This window comes from Myotis myotis, unplaced genomic scaffold, assembly GCF_014108235.1.
Source record: "Myotis myotis isolate mMyoMyo1 unplaced genomic scaffold, mMyoMyo1.p scaffold_m19_p_10, whole genome shotgun sequence".
Classification (NCBI taxonomy): Eukaryota; Metazoa; Chordata; class Mammalia; order Chiroptera; family Vespertilionidae; genus Myotis; species Myotis myotis.
This window is the reverse complement of record NW_023416314.1, coordinates 23068204-23088867: the sequence shown is the minus strand read 5'-3', so window position 1 is coordinate 23088867 and position 20664 is coordinate 23068204. Positions and strand designations below refer to the sequence as shown.

Sequence of the window (20664 nt, the reverse complement as noted above, 5' to 3'; positions counted from 1 at the left end):
TGGTAATATTTCTATTAGTATTAGCTATTTTGGTCTTCAGCCATAAAAGATTATATCTTTGTTTCTGGCTAAAAGAATTAAAGAAAATAGAGATTGAGAGCAATTTTTTTTTTTAATAATCCTCACCTGAGGGTATTTTTTTCATTGATTTTCAGAGAGAATGGAACAGATCAGGGAGAGAGAGAGAGAAACAACAATGTGAGAGGGACACATTGATTAGTTGCCTCCTGCTCGCATCCCAACTTGGGCTGAGGATCAAACCTGCAATCTAGGTACATTAGGTATATGCCCTTGACTGGAATTGAACCCGTGACCCTTTGGTGTGCAGGCCAGTGCTCTAATCACTGAGCATGATAGTCAGGGCGAGAGTAATTCTTAAGAATCAATCCCTTTTCTGCTTTTTATATCTTATGCAACTTATAACATAGAGTCAGGGTTTTATTTATTTACTAGTGACCCAGTGCACGGATTCGTGCACATTGAAAGGAAATTAATTAGAAGGTGGCTGGGCAGGACTGGACAAAAAGAGCCCAACATGCCCTGGAACCAACCTACCATGGTCCCTCCCTGGTGTCTGCAGAGTGAGCGGTGTCCCTCAGGCAGGTGGGATCCCTCGGCCTATCCTGTGGGGATTGGCCGACATCGGTTCTTCAACATCCCTTGAGGGGTCCCGGAGTGCGAGAGGGCACTCTGCAAAGTTGCTGTCGTACAGGATGTGGAACGCAAACACAAGTGTGCAGTAAACCAGATTCGGGGCCAACAGTGCCCCAGCAACAACATAACCCATGGCTGAAGGTGGAATTGCGTAGCAGTCGGGCTCCCTTCTCTCTGGTTTCAGGGTGCATTTTCCGAGAACCACCACTGCCAAGTCACTGCAGTCAGGCAGCTCCTGTGTTGAGCGGCTGCCCCTGGCGGTTAGTGCATGTCATAGCGACCAGTTGGACGGGCGGAGGGACACTTAGCATATTAGCCTTTTATATAGAGAGAGATTTTTTTAAATATTTTTATTCAGAGAAGAAGAGAGAGGGGAGAGAGGTAGAAACATCAGTGGTGAGAAAACCATTCGGCTGCCTCCTGCACACCCCCACTGGGCATTGCGCCTGCAAACTGGGCATGTACCCTGCCCAGGAATTGATCCATGACCTCCTGCGGGCCATACTAGAAAAATGATTTGATTTATTCTGGGCTTTGCAAGTTTTTCTTCTATTTTGCACTATTTGGAAAACCACAGCTTCAGGAATTGATTGATACTTTTCCTAATTCACAATGAGCACTGGGAAATTTTTACCATTGATCCCTATAATTTAACGAGTCATGTTTCAGGTTTCATAATGCCTTCATGTCTAAAAGGGAAAGTTTTATACTGTTCCCTCAACCTCCACCTCCTGTCCTTCAGCCTTTCTTCAGTGAAGAGTACTCAGATACAAGTTTTGACATTCTTATCTACCTCTCTGACACCCAATAAGTCACCATTTCTTCTCAGTTCTGCTTGGTGAGCTCTGGCATCTGCCTACTTCTTTCCATTCCCACCACCACTCATTTAATTCACGCCATCATTTCTTTATTTCTTTATTGGATGGCTGCTATATCTCCTAATCTCTCTGGTTCCAGTCTAGCTTTAATTCATTTTCCCATGATGTATTCAGAGTAATCTCCCTTTATTCCTCCCAGTTTAAAACTCTTCAGTGGTTTTCCTTTGATTCAAGGAATAAGTTCCAATTAACTCTAAGTCCCTAGCTTCACCTACCAGGTCCCTCATCATCTTGTTCCTTCCTTCGGGGTTGGCTTATACCACTTGTCCAATAAACTTTTCCTGAACTCTCAGGTATCTCTCTCGTGCTCTTTAGGAGCTTTCATTATAGCCTTTATCACACCACTTTAGGTAATACTTTTAATCAAAATATTACAAAGAGTTTAAAAAGGTAAATGGTACTCAAAGGTACATGAAAACAGCATTTCTTCCTGCCCTACATACCCTTGCCCCTAATCTATTCACCAGAGGCAGTCACTTTACAAGTCTTTTAAGTGTTTCTTGCATTTACCTCTGTAGTTGGCAGAGGATTTTAGAAAAATTTAAGCTAAATTAACACATGATGTATATTTTTCACTGCTGAGACTATTAGTATACTATGATTATATTTCCTATTTGTAAAACTTTTCCTATAGTAAATTGTCTCCTTTTTGTTCTTCATTTGCTTAAAGCTTCTGTTGACTGTCTTCCCACACTAATATTTTATTAAATACCTGATATAATTTGAGGTCACATCTCTTTCTGTTTGTGGAACACCTTTTAGTTGAAAGTTGGGGGGCTGCCATTTTGAAACAGCAAAGGTCACCCCTTCCTTTAAATTAGCCAATTGCAAAAGATCACATGCATCAGGAATAAAAAGCCAAGTGAACTGCCCGCTCAGTGTGTGTGTGTGTTCCCAGACCATGTGCATGTGCACCTTTCTGCAGGAATAAAGATAGTTGCCTTGCTGAAAAAAAAAAGAAAGAAAGTTGGATGACCTATATCATGCTTCTGTTTTGTTTTTTTAATCCTCACCTGAGGATATTTTTTCCACTGATTTTTAGAGTGGAAGGGAAAAAGGCAGGGGGAGAGAGACAGATAGACAGACATCAATGTGAGAGATAGACATCAATTGGTTGTCTCCCATATGCGCCCCAACCCAGGCTGGGGATTGAAAACCTGCAACCAAGGTAGGTGCCCTTGACTGGGAATCAAACAAGAGACCCTTCAGTGTATAGACTGATGCTGTAACCACTGAACAAACCAGCCAGGGCTATATCATGCATTTTTTTTTTTTAAATATATTTCATTGACTTTTTACAGAGAGGAAGGGAGAGGGATAGAGAGTTAGAAGAAACATCGATGAGAGAGAAACACCGATCAGCTGCCTCCTGCACACTCCCCACTGGAGATGCGCCCACAACCAAGGTACATGCCCTTGACCAGAATCGAACCTGGGACCCTTCAGTCTGCAGGCTGATGCTCTATCTACTGAGCCAAACCAGTTAGGGCTATCATGCATTTTTAATAAGAGGGATGAAAATTGGTTCTTGGGGAGGTAAAAAAGTCTTACTCCTTTTTTTTTAAGTCTTACTCCTTTTATATAGCAAAGTACAGATGTAAATAGAAAGACATACAATATATCTATAGTTATTAAATTTCATGGAGTTGGGAGGTAATTTTTTTTGTTGGTTTGTTAATCCTCACCTGAGGATATTTTTCCACTGATTTTTAGTCAGGGGCAGAGACACAGAGAAACATTGATGTGAGAGAGACACATTGATTTGGTTGCCTCCCACACTCACCCCAACCAGGGCTGAGGATGGAGCCTACAACCATGATATGTGCCCTTGACCCTTCAGTCCTCGGGCCGATGCTCTAATCGCTGAACCAAACTGGTTAGGGCAGGAGGCAATTTTTTAAGAAGTCTAAAAGCTCCTTAGGTGCCCAGCTGGCATGGCTCACGGTTGAGGTCTACCTGTGAACCAAGAGGTCATGGTTGGATTCCTGGTCAGGGCACATGCCCAGGTTGCGGGCTCAATCCCCAGTGTGGAGCATGCAGGAGGCAGCTGATCAGTGATTCTCTCTCATACTGATGTTTCTGTCTCTCTCCCTCTCCCTTCCTCTCTGAAATCAATAAAAATATATTTTAAAAAATAAGATAAAAATAAAAGCTCCTTAGGTGGATGATGATAAAAGTAATGTTGAGAAATGATCTATATTGATCTTCCAATTTACTATATAGTTCATTTCATTTTCTTTTGACTACTTTCTGGGAAAGTTTCCTCAACTTATTCTTCTAACTTTTCTTATGAATTTTTATTATCAAATTATAGTTTCTAAAAGCTTGCTCTTTTTCTTGATTTTACTTTCCTTTTTCATAGCATCCAGCTATTTTCAGGGAGGCAAAATATTATCTACTTCATATACTTATCGTTTTTTGTTTGAGTTCCTATTTTTCTGTTTGAGTTTTTTGTCTTTTTTGTTTCTTTCTAATATATTAGAGGCTTTCTCAAAAAGCTTGCATATTGGAGTGGGATGCTGAAAGGCTGGTTGGAAATCTGTAGATGGGGGCCTTATGTACTGCCTAACTTTATTGGAAAATATGGCTTTTCACAGGGGACCCTCATATTAGTATCTGTAATTCTTTTCCCTAAATCAGTTTATAGTTCAGTTTCTTCAAAGAAAGATCCCTCCAAGCCTGATACAAGCCTGGCTGCTAGCAGATCTGCGGGATCTGGGTTGAGAGTGCAAACCTTCTCTCAATACCCTGATTTTTTGCAGTGGCCTTCTGTCTCCTTCCATCCTTGCACCTTTTAGGGCCTGTTCCCCCCAAATGCAGAATGTATTGGATTTGATTTCTATAAAGAATAAACTTGTAGTCTCCTCTGAGGATGATGTGGAAGGACAGGGATGTCCCTAGATGGGAGGGATCTGTTCCAAGAACATAGTTTTAAACATTCTCCATTTTTAGTTTCCTGACCATCCTTTTGCAATACCTGTTGCCTTTAATACCCAAATTTTGGGGACTTGACAGTAAGGTAGCTTCTACTTTGGGGAATCTCCCATTCCTCTCTTTGTTTGCTTGTATTTATTTTTGTATCAAAGTGTGATATTCAGAGAAGTGCATAAATCATAGGTGTTTATTTCAGTGATTATCATTATAATAACCACCCCCATGTAAACACCATCCTGGTAAAGAACTGGAATGTTAGAGAATTTCATAAACCCTTCCTTTGTACTCTTACTATTATTGTCCGCTCAGTCCTCCCCAAGGTAAGCCCCTGTCTTGATTTCTTATACCACAGATTAGCCTTGGCTATTTTGAACTTTATATTATGAATATATATTATATCATATAGTACTACTAGAGGCCGGTGCATGACTTCGTGCACGGGTGGGGTCCGGCTGATCAGGACCAATTGGGGAGGGGCCAAGGGCAGTTGGCTGGCCGGCCCCACCCCCTGGTTGAACTCCTGGTGGAGGGGACAATTTGCATATTAGCCTTTTATTATATAGGATTAGAGGCCTGCATGGCCCCAACAGTGCATGGATTCGTGCACTCTTGGGGTCGCTCGGCCTGGCCTGCAGGGATTGGGCTGAAACTGGCTCTCTGACATCCTCCAAGGGGTCCCGGATTGTGAGAGGGTGCAGACCGGGCCAAGGGACCCCATTGGTGCATGAATCCATGCACTGAGCCTCTAGTATGAATATAAGATTGTTGGTTAATTTCTTCCTGCCCCCTCCCCTTCCCTCTGAGATTTATCAGTCTATTCCATGTTTCCATGCCTGTGGTTTCCGCTCCTGCGTTGAGTGTCTGGTGGTCAGTGCACATCATAGTTACCTGTCAGATGGTCACTTAGGCTTTTATATATATACTAGAGGCCTGGTGCACAAAAATTTGTGCACTCGGGGGGCGGGGGAGTGCCTCAGCCAGGCCTGTGCCCTCTTGCAGTCTGGGACCCCTCAGGGGATGACCACCTGCTGGCTTAGGTCCGCTCCCCGGGGGGATTGGGCCTAAGATGGCAATCAGACATCCCTCTGGCAGCCCGGCAGCCCTCGGGGGACGCCCACTTGCCAGCAGGGAGCAGACCTAAGCTGCAGTCGGACATCCTTAGTGCTGCTGAGGAGGCAGGAGAGGCTCCTACCACCACCGCTGTACTGGCAGCCATCAGCCTGGCTTGTGGCTGAACAGAGCTCCTCCCATGTGAGAGCGCCCTGACCACCAGGGGGTAGCTCCTGCGTTGAGCATCTGCCCCCTGGTGGTCAGTGTGTGTCATAGTGACCAGTCATTCCCAGTCCTTCTGCTGTTAGGGTCAGTTTGCATATTACCCTTTTATTATATAGGATAGAGGCCTGGTGCACGGGTGGGGGCTGGCTGGTTTGCCCTGAAGGGTGTCCCAGATCAGGGTGGGGGTCCCGCTTGGGTGCCTGGCCAGCCTGGGTGAGGGGATGATGGCTGTTTGCAGCTGGTCACACCCCCTTCAGGGTGGGCGTCCCCACTGGGGTGCCTGGCCAGTTGGGGTGAGGGGCTGAGGGCCGTTTTCAGGCTGGCGGGTGACTGAAGCTCCCAACCTCTCCTTTTTTTCTTTTTTTTTTATTCTGGGATTTATTTACCTCTATGGCTGTCACTGGAGCTAAGAGCCAGCTTTAGCTCTGAGGCTCTGCTCCAGCTCTGAGACCTCGGCTGCTGAAAGCAGATATCTGGGTTTGTTTGGGTTCTATAATTATAACACTGTTGCAGTCCTGCTCGCTCCAGCTCTGATGGCTGAAAGCAGGTTTCTGGGTTTATTTACCTTCTATAATTGCAACATTGTTTCTTAGACTGCAGCTCAGAGGCCGGCAGCGGCAGGTGGGGAACCTTGGCTTCCTCCATCACTGGAGCAAGCATGCCTCCTGTTCGCCTCAGCTGCCTGGCTGCCGGCCGCCATCTTGGTTGGCAGTTAATTTGCATATCTTGCTGATTAGCCAATGGGAAGGGTAGCGAAGTTACAGTTAATTACCATGTTTCTCTATTATTAGATAGGATAGATTAATGGTTAATGAAGTCTTCAGGCATTTTTCCTGTGATTCAGTACTGAAGGATTATCTGGTATTAAGTAGGTGTTTCATTAAAAACTCAGTAAAATAGGGGATTCTTTCCCTTTCTCCACATGGGAGTTTGTGCTGTGAGATTCTTTCCTCTTCCCTATATGGGAGTCTGTACTTGTTCTTCAATAAGTTTCCACCTTTGCTATACCAATAATAATAATAATAATAATAATAATAATAATAATTGAAATAAAATCATCTAAAGGCCTTTGTTAAAGATAAGTAGTTTGTTGTTTTTATTAATTTTTTTTTTTCAAAGAGAGGAAAGGGGGAGGGAGAGAGATAGAAACATCAATGATGAGAGAGAATCATGGATCAGCTGCCTCCTGCATACAACCTGGGCATGTGTCCTAACTGGGAATTGAACCATGAACTCCTGGTTCATGTGTCAACTCTCAATCACTGAACCACATTGGCCGGATAGTAGTTATTATTTTGTTGCTACATAGGTCAAGTCTTTGAGTTTAGATTTTTGCCTCATAATCTAAATTGCCATTTTAGTTTTGCTAGTACTAGAAACTTAAGCGGAAGTCTAATGAGTCCATTTTTTTCCCTACTAGGTAATCCAGATTTTTATCAAGACAGAGACCCCCTAAGGGTCTCTATAAGTCGAGAACAAAGTTTTCTTGGGGCTCCATTGGACTGTGATCCATTTGCTCATCCTGACCCGATTGCACAGGAGAACATCTGTGGTGATAACTCTAATGAAACAGGTGAGAGATAAAGAAATTGAAAGTGGAATTGCTGTGTACAAGATATTTATTGTAGTGTTATTTGTAATGAAAAATGGTAAATAATTCAGTGACTCTTGGGATTAGAATCATTATGGTCACCCATAGTATGCGATTCTGTGTATTGTTAAATGACGGGGGAAATCTGGGTTCATGCATTGAAAAGTATCTGATGGTAATCACCAAAATGTTGGTACAGGTTTACTATTTTTGGAGACTGGGTTCTATTTTATATGTTTACCTATAGATTTAAAAAAAAAAGTATGTATTCTGTACAGAAAAAACTGAATGAGACAAGTAAAGTGTGTTTAAAGAATAAATAAGTTTGCTTTTCAATTGTTTCACTAAATAAATGCTAGTAGGAAGTATTTGAAGGTATGAGATTTTTATAGTTGGCAACCTGTACAAATTTTGTGTTTAAGCCTTTTCATAACAATTCACAGTTAATACTATAAAATATTATCTTTCAAAAATTCTATATGTAGCTTTCTAAATGAGCTATTTTGTTTTACTTCTAAATATTTGGAAAATAAAAAGGGTTACAAGAAAAAAAAATTAAATAACATAATTCTGCCACCCAAAGACAATCAGTGTTAAGTTTCTCACTTTTGTATTTATGTATGTAGGTAACAAGCTATTTTACATGTATATTATGCTTACTAACCATACAAAGCATAGTTCTAGTAATGCTTTATTAGTTCTAAAGCAACTTTTAAGCAGTTACTTTTTCTAACCAGATTTCTTATTTTAGCTGTCACATATATTTGAGTAATTCTCCTATTTTCATCTACAGTAGAATGAGATGAGAGACCTCTTTTCTTTTTGAGGATTTATAGAAAAACTGACTTTAGCATCTTTTTTTAAAAAATTGGAGATTGAAATAACTGCAGAGGATATAATTTCCAATAAATTATATATAGTTTTTGACACATAAAGTAAAACTATTATATCATTATTTTAGATTTAGCTAAAGGAGACTATATTTCCTTTTTATTCTACCTGTTGATGCCCTCTAGCCAAAGACTACCAGAAACACACCTATAGTTGAACAAAGCTGCAGTTTTGACTTGTTACAGTCAAAGGTAGAAAGCCACCACAGCGAACAATGAGATGTCTCAGTAAGAGGGTATTTGAAAGGACTTACTGGGCCCTGGTTGGGTAGCTCAGTTGGCTCCCAACACATCAAGGTTTGTGGGTTTGATCCTTGGTCAGGGCACATATACAAGAATCAACCAATGAATGCATAAATAAGTGGAACCAACAAATCAATGTTTCTCCTTTTAAATCAGTAAAATAAAAGAAGAAAGGACTTGGACTTCTAGGAGGTGATGTTGTGAAGGATTCAAGGAACTGGGCCCCTGTTTATTAGTATTGGATGTTATCAGGGAGCAGGGTAATTCTATTTTGGGGCACCTAAAAAATTCTTATTCAGCAGGTAGGAATAATGGGATGAAGCTAATTAAAGCTGTTACCTGGTAAAGAAGCGGTAGTCAGGCTTATTAGCCAGGATGAGATGCTTGGTAATATTTGTGGTCTGGACTAGATTCATGATTTTGTCTCTGTTCAGAGATGAGAGTAGGTGATCTGATTTTTGCCTTGATCCATCATGGTCACAGAATGGCCTTTTCTGATATTGGTGTTCTGTGGAATTGTTATGTGTCACAGAACACCAGGGTTTAGCTGATAGATAACGCCAGATCAGTTCCTGGCTCTTGGCTGCCTTTCTTCTTCTCATATGCATCCCCAGATTTGTATTGTTTCTATCTTAGAAGGGAGGGTTTTAGTTTTGTTACTTCTCCATTCCCTCCCTACCACTTTATTCAGTTCCTCATCACCTCACCTTTCTTTCTTAATAGCTTTGTAGGTGGTATTGCTAACTTCAAGCTCTGTATCCATTGCTTTTGTGGGAAGGCAGGAAATGGTGCTTTGCTTCTGAAGGAAAGCAAGAAATGTTGCCTTCCTCATAGCATGGAAGATTGCTTGGTTTAAGGCTTTGCTTTCATCCCCCTTTTAGGGACCTCCTAATGGGTCCCTACTCCCAGTGAACCGTTTCCAAACTAATGACAGTTATTTCTCTTCCAAATAATTTCAGGGACCTGTTCATTGAATTCTTCAATGTCTTAAATAACTGATCTTGTTCCTTTCTCAATTTTTATTTTTCACTTCTTACCACTATTCAGAAGCTACCCTGTGCACTTATCTCTCCTCTTGGGTAATCTTCTTGGTATGTTATAGGGCTCAGGGCCCTCTTCAAAAGGGTTTTATTCATAGAAAAACAATGACAACTACAGTTTTCAGGGGAAAAAAGTATATTGTGCTGACTAGTAAATGTTTGAATAATAAAATGAATTTTTTTCCCTGTTTGTTTTTTTAGTCTAAGATAAGGCAACTCTACGAAGCAAAAGATGAAAAAACATTTTTTAGGAAAGCAGGAAATGATGCCCTCTGGTGCTAAGAATTTGATTTGTCATAATCCAAATCTCCTTTCCTCCTTCCCCCTTACCCCCATTTCAGTCAAGGTCAAAGAGGCTGTGGTTGAGAATCAGGCAGTATTAAGTTATGCTGTGGACAGAGAAGAACGTACATATCTGAGTGCAGCTGTGAGGCCAGATAATAAGGTTGGTAACGTCTTTGTGTGCACTACATTGTTAGAGCTGTTTGGCTTTATATTCTCTTTTGTTTAGTTCACAGAAGTTGTGAAATACTAAAGAGTCTGTTCTCTGAGATCTGCTCCTACTGAAGTGGATCAGTGATGAAAATAGCCAAATCTGAGCATCAAAAGACCTTTCAGTCTACTGATGCATGATCTCTATAGTTCTGAGAAGCAAAAGTATAAAGTCGTTTAAAACAATAAGTGCGCGCGTGCGTGTGTGAGTGTGTGTGTGTGTGTGTGTGTGTGTGTGTGTGTAAAGGTGACAGTGGATAACTGAGAACTTGCTGATGGATGAGTGAGATTGGGGGGTGGGACATGTATGTATGAAAGGCTGGTCAGGTCTGAGCAATGATGACAACGTTTGACTACTGAACTTCACAATTATGAAAGTTTCTATACTTGATCTGAGCTCAGAATTGGTAACTGCTGATGTTTGGGTTTTTCTAGATTTTTACTTCCTACATTGTGTTCTAATGTTCCCTTTATTTTTAGGCTGAAACACAAGGGATTTATCATGAGCCATTATCTTCAATAACTATTTCTACTGGAAGCTTAAGTAATGAAAACACAGATTTGAGCTTTACAGATCCAGGTAATAATGTCAAAATGTCTGTAAATAAATTGAAAGACCAACACCAGTTCATTTGTAGTACAGTGGTGAGAGCAAGCATTGCTTTCCACATTGTGCTGAGAGGGATTTTTTTTTTAATTACAAAAGTAAAGTTTTTATCTCTGATAGAATATTGGATAGTATGGCCCTAACTGGTTTGGCTCAGTGGATAGAGTGTTGGCCTGCGGACTGAAGGGTCCCAGGTTCGATTCCGGTCAAGGGCATGTACCTTGGTTGCGGGCACATCCCCAGTAGGGAGTGTGCAAGAGGCAACTGATCGATGTTTCTCTCTAATTGATGTTTCTAACTCTCTATCCCTCTTCCTTCCTCTCGGTAAAAAATCAATACAATATATTAAAAAGGGGGGGGGGATTTCAAAAAAAAATATATTGGATAGCATGATATTCTAAACATTATTGGAAATCACAGGCTTGCAGATTCTTGAGGATGCTCTGTGGATCCTCAACAGTACTTTGAAAAGTATCCACTAATGGTCACATTTTCCCATTCAGTGGGAAGCTATGTCAGCATATTTCTTGATTGCACTGGTGCCTTATCAATGTTGCTATACCTCTCACCAAAATGTGTCTCTAATAAGTAACTGGCCATTAAATATTGTCATTAATCTCAATTATCAGAGTCATTTTCAGAGCATGTGGACCATGGGGAACAAGGATCTACCACTGGCAAAGAAGCAGCAGCAGCTATGTTAAGTTCTACAGTTCCTCCATCACAAGTTATTTATCAAAGGCAGGACTCTTGGGATGTTCTTAAACCTCTGTCCCCTGCAGTAGAAAAATTTATACCTGGTCAAGCACACATTCAGCAGCCGATAGACAAGTACATAAATGAAGCAAATCTGATGACTGAAAAAACAGACTTGCAGGGTAAATTATCTTGAACAAATACTTTTATATAAACTGTAACTTTTAGCTTTTTATCCCTTTTAGTTTTGGGGGGTGATATTTGAGCTCCATGTTTTTATGGCCTGCTGCAGCACAGTTATACCATGGACAGTGTTGCGGGCATTTCGTGAGAGCAGGGACTTGGAACCAGTTAGACTCACAGAAGAACAAGAGCTCAGCAGATCATCTTCAGCCTTTGGAAAGTTAGCTGTAACAGCTTCAGGGCAGTATGTGTTGTTGGTATTGAGAACAAGAATTCAGAAGTCAAACAGACGTGGATTCGACTCCTACTTTGACCATTTTACTAGCTGTGAGACCATGGGCAAGATACTCTTTCGTCTTCTATAAAAGAGGGGTATTGGAGATGAAATGGAATAATGAACATAAAGTACAATGTCTGGCCCATAGTAACACTCAGCTTTTCTGTTTTTTTTTTTTGTTTGTTTTTTTTTAAATATATTTTATTGATTTTTTACAGAGAGGAAGGGAGAGAGATAGAGAGTTAGAAACATCGATGAGAGAGAAACATCGATCAGCTGCCTCCTGCACATCCCCCACTGGGGAAGTGCCTGCAACCCAGGTACATGCCCTTGAACGGAATCGAACCTGGGACCTTTCAGTCCGCAGGCTGACGCTCTATCCGCTGAGCCAAACCGGCTTTGGCTTTTTTTTTTTTTTTTTTTTTTAAATATATTTTATTGATTTTTTACAGAGAGGAAGGGAGAGAGATAGAGAGTTAGAAACATCGATGAGAGAGAAACATCGATCAGCAGCTTTTCTGTTTTAATCATTGACCTGAAATGAGCTACGTCAGGATAACAGAGCTTATAGCGAAGCAGTGATCATAATGGCCTCTTACACCTAATTAACCTTAAATCACTTTGGGCCTGGCAGAAATGGAGACATATTTGTGAAAGATTTTGATCATTGAGAGTGTCCCCTTTTTTTATACACTGTAAGTAATAGAGGACCTAATTTGAAAACCTCTGTTGGTAATGAAAAAAATGGAATTTTGTTTAATGGGATTTACCTAAAAATAAGTTTTATAAATATGTTCTTAGTACTATTTTTCTAGGCTTTATTTTAAAAATAAATTCATATTTTTTCCTAAAATTCCAACAGTTGAACTTGACTTTCCCGAATTGGAATACATTTTTCCAAGCTTGCATCGTCAGCTGTTTAAACCCTTAGAACCACAGCCAGATTTTGATTTGTCGTCATTATCCTCTGGGATTTCTCAAGAGAGCAGAGACTTTTACCAGGTATGTTAAAGTAGATGCATCATTTCACTGAATTGCCAAGAACAGTTTGTCAAATTTTCTTCTTTTAGAACAAAATAGTGGTTGTTAATCTTTTTTTTTTTTTTATATATATATATTTTTTATTGATTAAGATATTACATATGTGTCCTTGTCCCCACGTTGCCCTCTACCCCCCACCCCCCCCCACCCCCGCTCATGCCCTCACCCCCCCGTTGTCCATGTCCATTGATTAGGCCTATATGCTTGCATATAAGTACTTTGGTTGATCTTTCCCCCTTACCCCCACCCTCCCCTACCTTCCCTCCAAGTCCCGACAGTCCAATCAATGCCTCTCCGTCTCTGGATCAGTCCTTGTTCATCAGCTTATGTTGTTCATTATATTCCACAAATGAGTGAGATCCTGTGGTATTTATCCGCTCTCAAGTTCCATCCCTGCTGTGGCAAATGGTAAGAGTTCCTTTTTCTTCTTCCTCTTCTTAAAGAATACCTTTCAGCATTTCATATAATGCTGGTTTGGTGGTGATGAACTCCTTTAGCTTTTTCTTATCCGTGAAGCTCTTTCTCTGACCTTCTATTCTGAATGATAGCTTTGCTGGATAAAGTAATCTTGGTTGCAGGTTCTTGCTATTCATCACTTTGAATATTTCTTGCCAGTCTCTTCTGGCCTGCATGGTTTCTGTTGAGAAATCAGCTGACAGTCGTATGGGTACTCCCTTGTAGGTAACTGACTGTCTTTCTCTTGCTGCTTTTAAGATTCTCTCTTTATCTTTTGCTCTTGGCATTTTAATTATGATGTGTCTTGGTGTGGTCCTCCTTGGATTCCTTTTGTTTGGGGTTCTCTGCGCTTCCTGGACTTGTAAGTCCATTTCTTTCACCAGGTGGGGGAAGTTTTCTGTCATTATTTCTTCAAAAAGGTTTTCAATATCTTGCCCTCTCTCTCCTTCTGGTACCCCTATAATTCTGATGTTGGTACGCTTGAAGTTGTCCCAGAGGTTCCTTACACTATCTTCATATTTTTGGAATCTCTTTTCTTTTTTCTTTTTCGGTTGGGTATTTTTTGTTTCTTTGTATTTCAAATCTTTGACTTGATTCTTGGGATCCTCTTGTCTGCTGCTGGATCTCTGTAAATTATTCTTTATTTCAGTCAGTGTATGCTTAATTTCTAGTTGGTCCTTTTTCATGTCCTCCATGGTCTCCCTATACTTATTGAGGGATTCATTAAATTTATCGGCGGTTTCCATAAAATTCTTGAAAAACCTTATAACCGTGGCCTTAAACTCTATATCCAATCGTTTGCTTTCCTCCATTTCTGCCATTTGTGACCTGTTTCTTTGTCTCCGCATTTTGGCAGCTTCCCTGTGTTGATAGAGTGGCCCTGTGCGCCAGGTGTCCTGTAGGGCCCAGTAGCTCAGCCTCCCCAGTTACCTGGGGTGGAGACTCTTGGTGCACTCTTGGTGCCTTGGTTGTTGTAGAATCACTGGGAGGAATTGACCTCCAGGCCAATTGGCTGTGAGAATCAGCTCTGTCTAAAGTGGGAGAACTTCTGTGCTGAAGACACCCTTCTGGGGCAAGACTTGCTTCAGTGGGGCTTTGGTGCTCACTGAGTCTGCTCCCTGAGTGCGTCCCTTATGGATCTGAGGAGTTGCAGTCTGGATGGTCCCCCTCTGACCACTGGGTACAGTGGCTCCTGAATCTAAGGAGGTGCTAATTCAGCCTCTGCCTGAGGCCACACAGCAGGAGCCACGAAGAGGCTCAGCTGTGAAGCAATGCAAGCCGCTGCGGGGCCTTGGGCCTTCTCTTGGAAGTTCCAGGTCTGCCTGGTTCGGCTGCAGTTAGGTACATTCACATGCAAAAGCCTCTGCCGCAGCCTGGGTGGGGCGGGGTCTCAGGGAGTCAGAGGGCGGAGAAAGCAGCCATGGCCGATTCTCCGCCCGTAGTCGCGCGTCTCAGTGTCCCGGTAACAGCTGCAAGCACCTCTGAGTGAAAGCTGCCCTCAAGTTCGCCCGCTGCCGGACAGACCAGCTTCTCCCCGTATGAGACCTGGGTCCCCAGAGACTTCCCGGAACCGGAGTTCAGAGCAGTCGGGAGTTGGTGATTCAAAAAGACAGCCGCGTCCTCAGGCACCACCCCCTTTCCGCGCGCGCGAGCCGCCGTACCTCTGCACTTCACCTCCGCAGCGCCTCTGGCTCTCAGCGTGCTTTTCTTTCCTTCTAGTTGTGGAATTTACACTCAGCCAGCCTTCCTGTTGTTCTGGATGATGTTTGCTCAGTCCTTTGCGGTAATTTTCAATTGTTGTGAGAGGCGGCGAATTCCCGGTGTTTACCTATGCCGCCATCTTAGTTGCTCCCGTGGTTGTTAATCTTGCTTGCCAATTAGAATCATGTGGAAAGCTGTTAAGAATCCCAGTGCCCATATTGCACCCCAGGCCAGTTAAATCAGAATCTCTAGGAGTACTCATATATCAGGATTTCTTTTAATGCTCCCAAAGTGACTCTAATGTGGAACCAAGATTGAAAAAAAGCTGCATTAGAATTGTAATTCAGCCTTAATTAAACAGTTCAGGTAAATATAATTTTGCGAATTTTAAAGTCTCTCCTACCTAGTAAAGGGGTTAAGACTCAAACCATGGTTTTTCTACTCCCACATCCTGACATCCTGGGCTGCTGTACATAATTCCTGCCTACCAGAAAATGATGTCAGCTCTGGCTGGTGTGGCTCAGTTGGCTGAGTGTCATCCCATGCACCAAGAGATGGCCAGTTCAATTCCCCATCAGGGCACATGCCCGAGTTGCAGGCTCAGTCCCCAGTAGGGGGTGTACAGGAGGCAGGCAATCGATGCTTCTCTCTCATCGATGTTTCTTTTCTCTCTAATATCAATAAAATACATATTTTTAAAAAATAGAAAAGAAAGTGATCTCATCGTGTTCTAAACTCAGTCTGGTTAATTTGTAATTTGTTTTCTAGATAATCTCTTTTTAAGTCTTTTCATATTGACTAAAATGGAAGAATTGGGTTTGAATAAGCAAATTATTAGTGTGATAGTCAAGTGGCAGTTAAGGAAGAGTAATATCAAAGGAACATGATTACTGCCTCAACTTGTAATACATAATCAACACTTCAGCATTTCCCTGTCGTTTTTCATCAGAGCTCAGAGGCTTCATGTGAAAGCCACCATGCAGCTGTACCCCGCAAAAGAACAGCTTCTTTCACAGCACTGAGGAGGACCAGCCTGCCTTCTCCTCTTAACACAAGCCTGAGTCAGCAACCTGACCCTAACCTGACTCGTGCTGCAGTTCTGAGTTTTGGCACAGAAAATATTGAGGGTATGTATGATTCAGATACAAAAACTTTAAAACCCAATATATTTTTGATTGTGTGCATTCATTTTTCTTGGAAATTGTGCCTAACAATTCCTGGTTTGTCTCCATTCCTGTTCTCACATCTGCCCCCAGTGTTACAAGTTGTTTCTTTGTGTATTTGTTTAAATAACAGAGGTAATGTATGCTTACTTGGCAATTTTCAGAGTAATGAACTTGATAAAATAAAAAAGTTCTTGCTCAACTTCCCCACCTCAACACTTAGTCAACAGCTTATCCTCTGAAACTTTTTTTTAAAATTAAATCTTTTTTTTTTACATTTTTTTAAATTAAATTTTTATTGTTCCAATTATTACAGTTGTTCCTCTTTTTTCCCCCCATAGCTCCCCTCCACCCAGTCCCAACCCCACCCTGTGGCCTTACTTCTTCCCCCCCACTGTCCTCATCCATAGGTGTACAACTTTTATCCAGTCTCTTCCTGCACCCCCCACACCCGTTTCCCCCCAAGAATTGTCAGTCCACTCCCTTTCTATGCCCCTGATTCTGTTATATTCACCAGTTTATTCTGTTCATCAGATTTTTTATTCACTTGATTTTTAGGTTCACTTGTTGATAGATACGTACTTGTTGTTTATAATTTTTATCTTTACTTTTTTCTTCTTCTTCCTCTTCTTAAAGAATACCTTTCAGCATTTCATGTAATACTGGTTTGGTGGTGATGAACTCCTTTAGCTTTTTCTTATCTGTGAAGCTCTTTATCTGACCTTCAATTCTGAATGATAGCTTTGCTGGGTAAAGTAATCTTGGTTGTAGGTTCTTGCTATTCATTACTTTGAATATTTCTTGCCACTCCCTTCTGGCCTGCATAGTTTCTGTTGAGAAATCAGCTGACAATCATATGGGTACTCCCTTGTAGGTAACTGACTTTCTTTCTCTTGCTGCTTTTAAGATTCTCTCTTTGTCTTTTGCTCTTGGCATTTTAATTATGATGTGTCTTGGTGTGGTCCTCTTTGGATTCCTTTTGTTTGGGGTGCTCTGTGCTTCCTGGACTTGTAAGTCTATTTCTTTCACCAAGTAGGGGAAGTTTTCTGTCATTATTTCTTCAAAGAGGTTTTCAATATCTTGCTCTCTCTCTCCTTCTGGCACCCCTATAATTCGAATGTAGTTTCGCTTGAAGTTGTCCTAGAGGCTCCTTACACTATCTTCATATTTTTGGATATTTTTCTTTTTGCTTTTCCACTTGGGTGTTTTTTATTTCTTTGTATTTCAAATCTTTGACTTGATTCTTAAGATCCTCTGGTCTGCTGTTGGGTCTCTGTATAATATTCTTTATTTCAGTCAGTGTATGCTTAATTTCTAGTTGGTCCTTTTCCATATCCTCAAGGGTCTCACTAGATTTATGGAGGGTCTCACTAAATTTATTGGCAGTTTCTAGAAAATTCTTGAAAAACCTTGTAAATGTGGTTTTGAACTCTATATCCAGTCATTTGCTTTCCTCCATTTCTGTCATTTGTGACCTGTTTCTTTGTCTCCTCATTTTTTATGTTTCCCTGTGTTGGTAGAGTGGCTTTCTGTGCTAGGTGTCCTATAGGGCCCAGTGACTCAGCCTCCCAATTACCTGAGGTGGACACTCTTGGTGCACCCCTTTGTGGGCTGTGTGCACAGTCTTGTTGTAGTTAAGCCTTCATTGTTGTTGGTATCACTGGGAGGAATTGACCTCCAGGCCAATTGGCTGTGAGAATCAGGAGTGTCTATGGTGGGATAACTTCGGTGCTGGAGACACCCTTCTGAGGCAAGACATGCTTCAGTGGGACTTTGGTGCTCAATTCAGAATGATAGCTTTGCTGGGTAACGTAATCTTGGTTGTAGGTTCTTGCTATTCATTACTTTGAATATTCCTTGCCACTCCCTTCTGGCCTGCATAGTTTCTGTTGAGAAATCAGCTGACAATCATATGGGTACCCCTTGAGTGTGCCCCTTATGGATCTGAGGAGTTGTAATTGGATGGTCCCACTCTGACCACTGGGTACACTGGCCCTTGGATCTCTAAGAAGTTGCTAATTTAGCCTCTGCCTGAGGCTACCCAGCAGGAGCTACGGTGAGATCTGCAGATTCTTCTTCTTTGTTTGGGATTTGGAGGTGCCCAGATGAGGCCCAGCTGTGAAGCAATGCAAGCTGCTGTGGGGCCTTGAGCATCTTAGGTAATTTTAGATTGCAAAGGGCCAGGCCATTCATATACAAAAGCCTCTGTACAATTTGGGTGGGGCTGGGTCTCAGGGAATCAACAGGGAGGAGCAAACAACTATGGCTGATCCTCAGTCCTGCGCTAAGAGGCCCCGGGTCTCAGTGTCATGCGGTAATCGCTGCAGGCCCCTCTGAGAGAAAGCCACCCTTGAGTTCTGCCTGCTGCCAGATAGTCCAGTTTCTCCCATAGGAGTCTGGGTCCCCAGAGACTCGCCTGGAACTAGAGTTCAGAGTGGGAGCGTGTGTCTCCCTCCCGATTGAAAAAGACAACTGCATCCTCAGTTGTCAGCCCTTCCCGTGAGTGCCTCTGTACCTCTGCACTTTACTTCCGCACCTCCTCTGAGTCTCAGTGTGCTTTTCTCTTTCCTTCTAGTTGTAGAATTTCCACTCAGCCAGCCTTCCTTTGGTTCTGGATGATGTCCGTTTTGTCTTTTAGTTGTATTTTTGAAGTGGTTGTGCGCGGCAGCAATTTCCAGTGTTTACCTATGCCGCCATCTGGGTTTCTCCGAGACCGTCATCTTCCCCTTCTAAAACTTTTTGCACAAGTTTTTTGTTTTTGTTTTTGTTTTTTATTTTATTTTATTTTTTTTAATTTTATTTTTTCAATATATTTTTATTGATTAAGATATTACATATGTGTCCTTGTCCCCACGTTACCCTCTTACCCCCCCCCCCCGCTCATGCCCTCACCCCCCCCCCCCCCCCCCGTTGTCCGTGTCCATTGGTTAGGCCTATATGCCTGCATGTAAGTCCTTTGGTTGATCTTTCCCCCTTACCCCCACCCTCCCCTACCCTCCCTCCAAAGCCCGACAGTCCAATCAATGCCTCTCCGTCTCTGGATCAGTCCTTGTTCATCAGTTTATGTTGTTCATTATATTCCACAAATGAGTGAGATCATGTGGTATTTATCTGCTCTCCAGTTCCATCCATGCTGTGGCAAATGGTAAGAGTTCCTTTTTCTTCTTCCTCTTCTTAAAGAATACCTTTCAGCATTTCATATAATGCTGGTTTGGTGGTGATGAACTCCTTTAGCTTTTTCTTATCCGTGAAGCTCTTTCTCTGACCTTCTATTCTGAATGATAGCTTTGCTGGATAAAGTAATCTTGGTTGCAGGTTCATGCTATTCATCACTTTGAATATTTCTTGCCACTCCCTTCTGGCCTGCATGGTTTCTGTTGAGAAATCAGCTGACAGTCGTATGGGTACTCCCTTGTAGGTAACTGACTGTCTTTCTCTTGCTGCTTTTAAGATTCTCTCTTTATCTTTTGCTCTTGGCATTTTAATTATGATGTGTCTTGGTGTGGTCCTCTTTGGATTCCTTTTGTTTGGGGTTCTCTGTGCTTCCTGGACTTGTAAGTCTATCTTTCACCAGGTGGGGGAAGTTTTCTGTCATTATTTCTTCAAATAGGTTTTCAATATCTTGCCCTCTCTCTTCTTCTTATACCCCTATAATTCTGATGTTGGTACGCTTGAAGTTGTCCCAGAGGCTCCTTACACTATCTTCATATTTTTGGAATCTCTTTTCTTTTTTCTTTTTCAGTTGGGTATTTTTTGTTTCTTTGTATTTCAAATCTTTGACTTTATTTTTGGGATCCTCTTGTCTGCTGTTGGATCTCCGTAGATTATTCTTTATTTCAGTCAGTGTATGCTTAATTTCTAGTTGGTCCTTTTTCATGTCCTCCATGGTCTCACTATACTTATTGAGGGACTCATTAAATTTATCGGCGGTTTCCATAAAATTCTTGAAAAACCTTATAAACGTGGCCTTGAACTCTATATCCAGTCGTTTGCTTTCCTCCATTTCTGCCATTTGTGACCTGTTTCTTTGTCTCCACATTTTGGCTGCTTCCCTGTGTTGATAGAGTGGCTTTGTGTGCTAGGTGTCCTGTAGGGCCCAGTGGCTCAGCCTCCCCAGTTACCTGAGGTGGACACTCTTGGTGCACCCCCTCGTGGGCTTTGTGCACAGTCTTGTTGTAGCTATGCCTTGGTTGTTGTAGGATCACTGGGAGGAATTGACCTCCAGGCCAATTGGCAGCGAGAATCAGCTGTGTCTGCAGTGGGAGAACTTCTGTGCTGGAGACACCCTTCTGGGGCAAGACTTGCTTCAGTGGGGCTTTGGTGCTCACTGAGACTGCACCCTGAGTGTGTCCCTTATGGATCTGAGGAGTTGTGATCTGGATGGTTCCCCTCTGACCACTGGGTACAGTGGCTCTTGGATCTAAGGAGGTGCTAATTTAGCCTCTGCCTGAGGTTACACAGCAGGAACTACGAAGAGAACTGCAGATTCCCCTTCCTTTTTTTTTGGAGTTTGGAAGTGCCCTGATGATGCTCAGCTGTGTAG

At 42.0% G+C, this 20664-nt stretch overlaps 1 protein-coding gene and 2 non-coding genes across 12 annotated transcripts in view; all 3 read left to right on the top strand.

Moving 5' to 3' along the window:
- Positions 1–20664, top strand: part of CEP295 (centrosomal protein 295) — a 64699-nt gene that overhangs the window by 38995 nt on the left and 5040 nt on the right. For 7 of the 10 annotated variants that reach the window (XR_004970338.1, XR_004970337.1, XM_036324702.1 and 4 more), the window contains 6 exons: positions 7162–7314; positions 9847–9950; positions 10478–10577; positions 11234–11482; positions 12623–12762; positions 15908–16085. Coding sequence is in view for 8 of the 10 variants with exons in the window: in XM_036324702.1 (XP_036180595.1) it covers positions 7162–7314; positions 9847–9950; positions 10478–10577; positions 11234–11482; positions 12623–12762; positions 15908–16085 (924 nt within the window). In the remaining 2 variants the exon portion in view is untranslated. Of the gene's footprint in view, positions 1–7161; positions 7315–9846; positions 9951–10477; positions 10578–11233; positions 11483–12622; positions 12763–14976; positions 15041–15907; positions 16086–20664 lie in introns of those variants that run through there. The other 3 variants (XM_036324708.1, XM_036324704.1, XM_036324707.1) reach the window with 3 other exon arrangements.
- Positions 10077–10155, top strand: LOC118665586. The gene has a single exon (XR_004970689.1). It is a non-coding gene; the product is annotated as a small nucleolar RNA U2-19 (small nucleolar RNA).
- On the top strand, positions 10329–10398 carry LOC118665585. The gene has a single exon (XR_004970688.1). It is a non-coding gene; the product is annotated as a small nucleolar RNA U2-30 (small nucleolar RNA).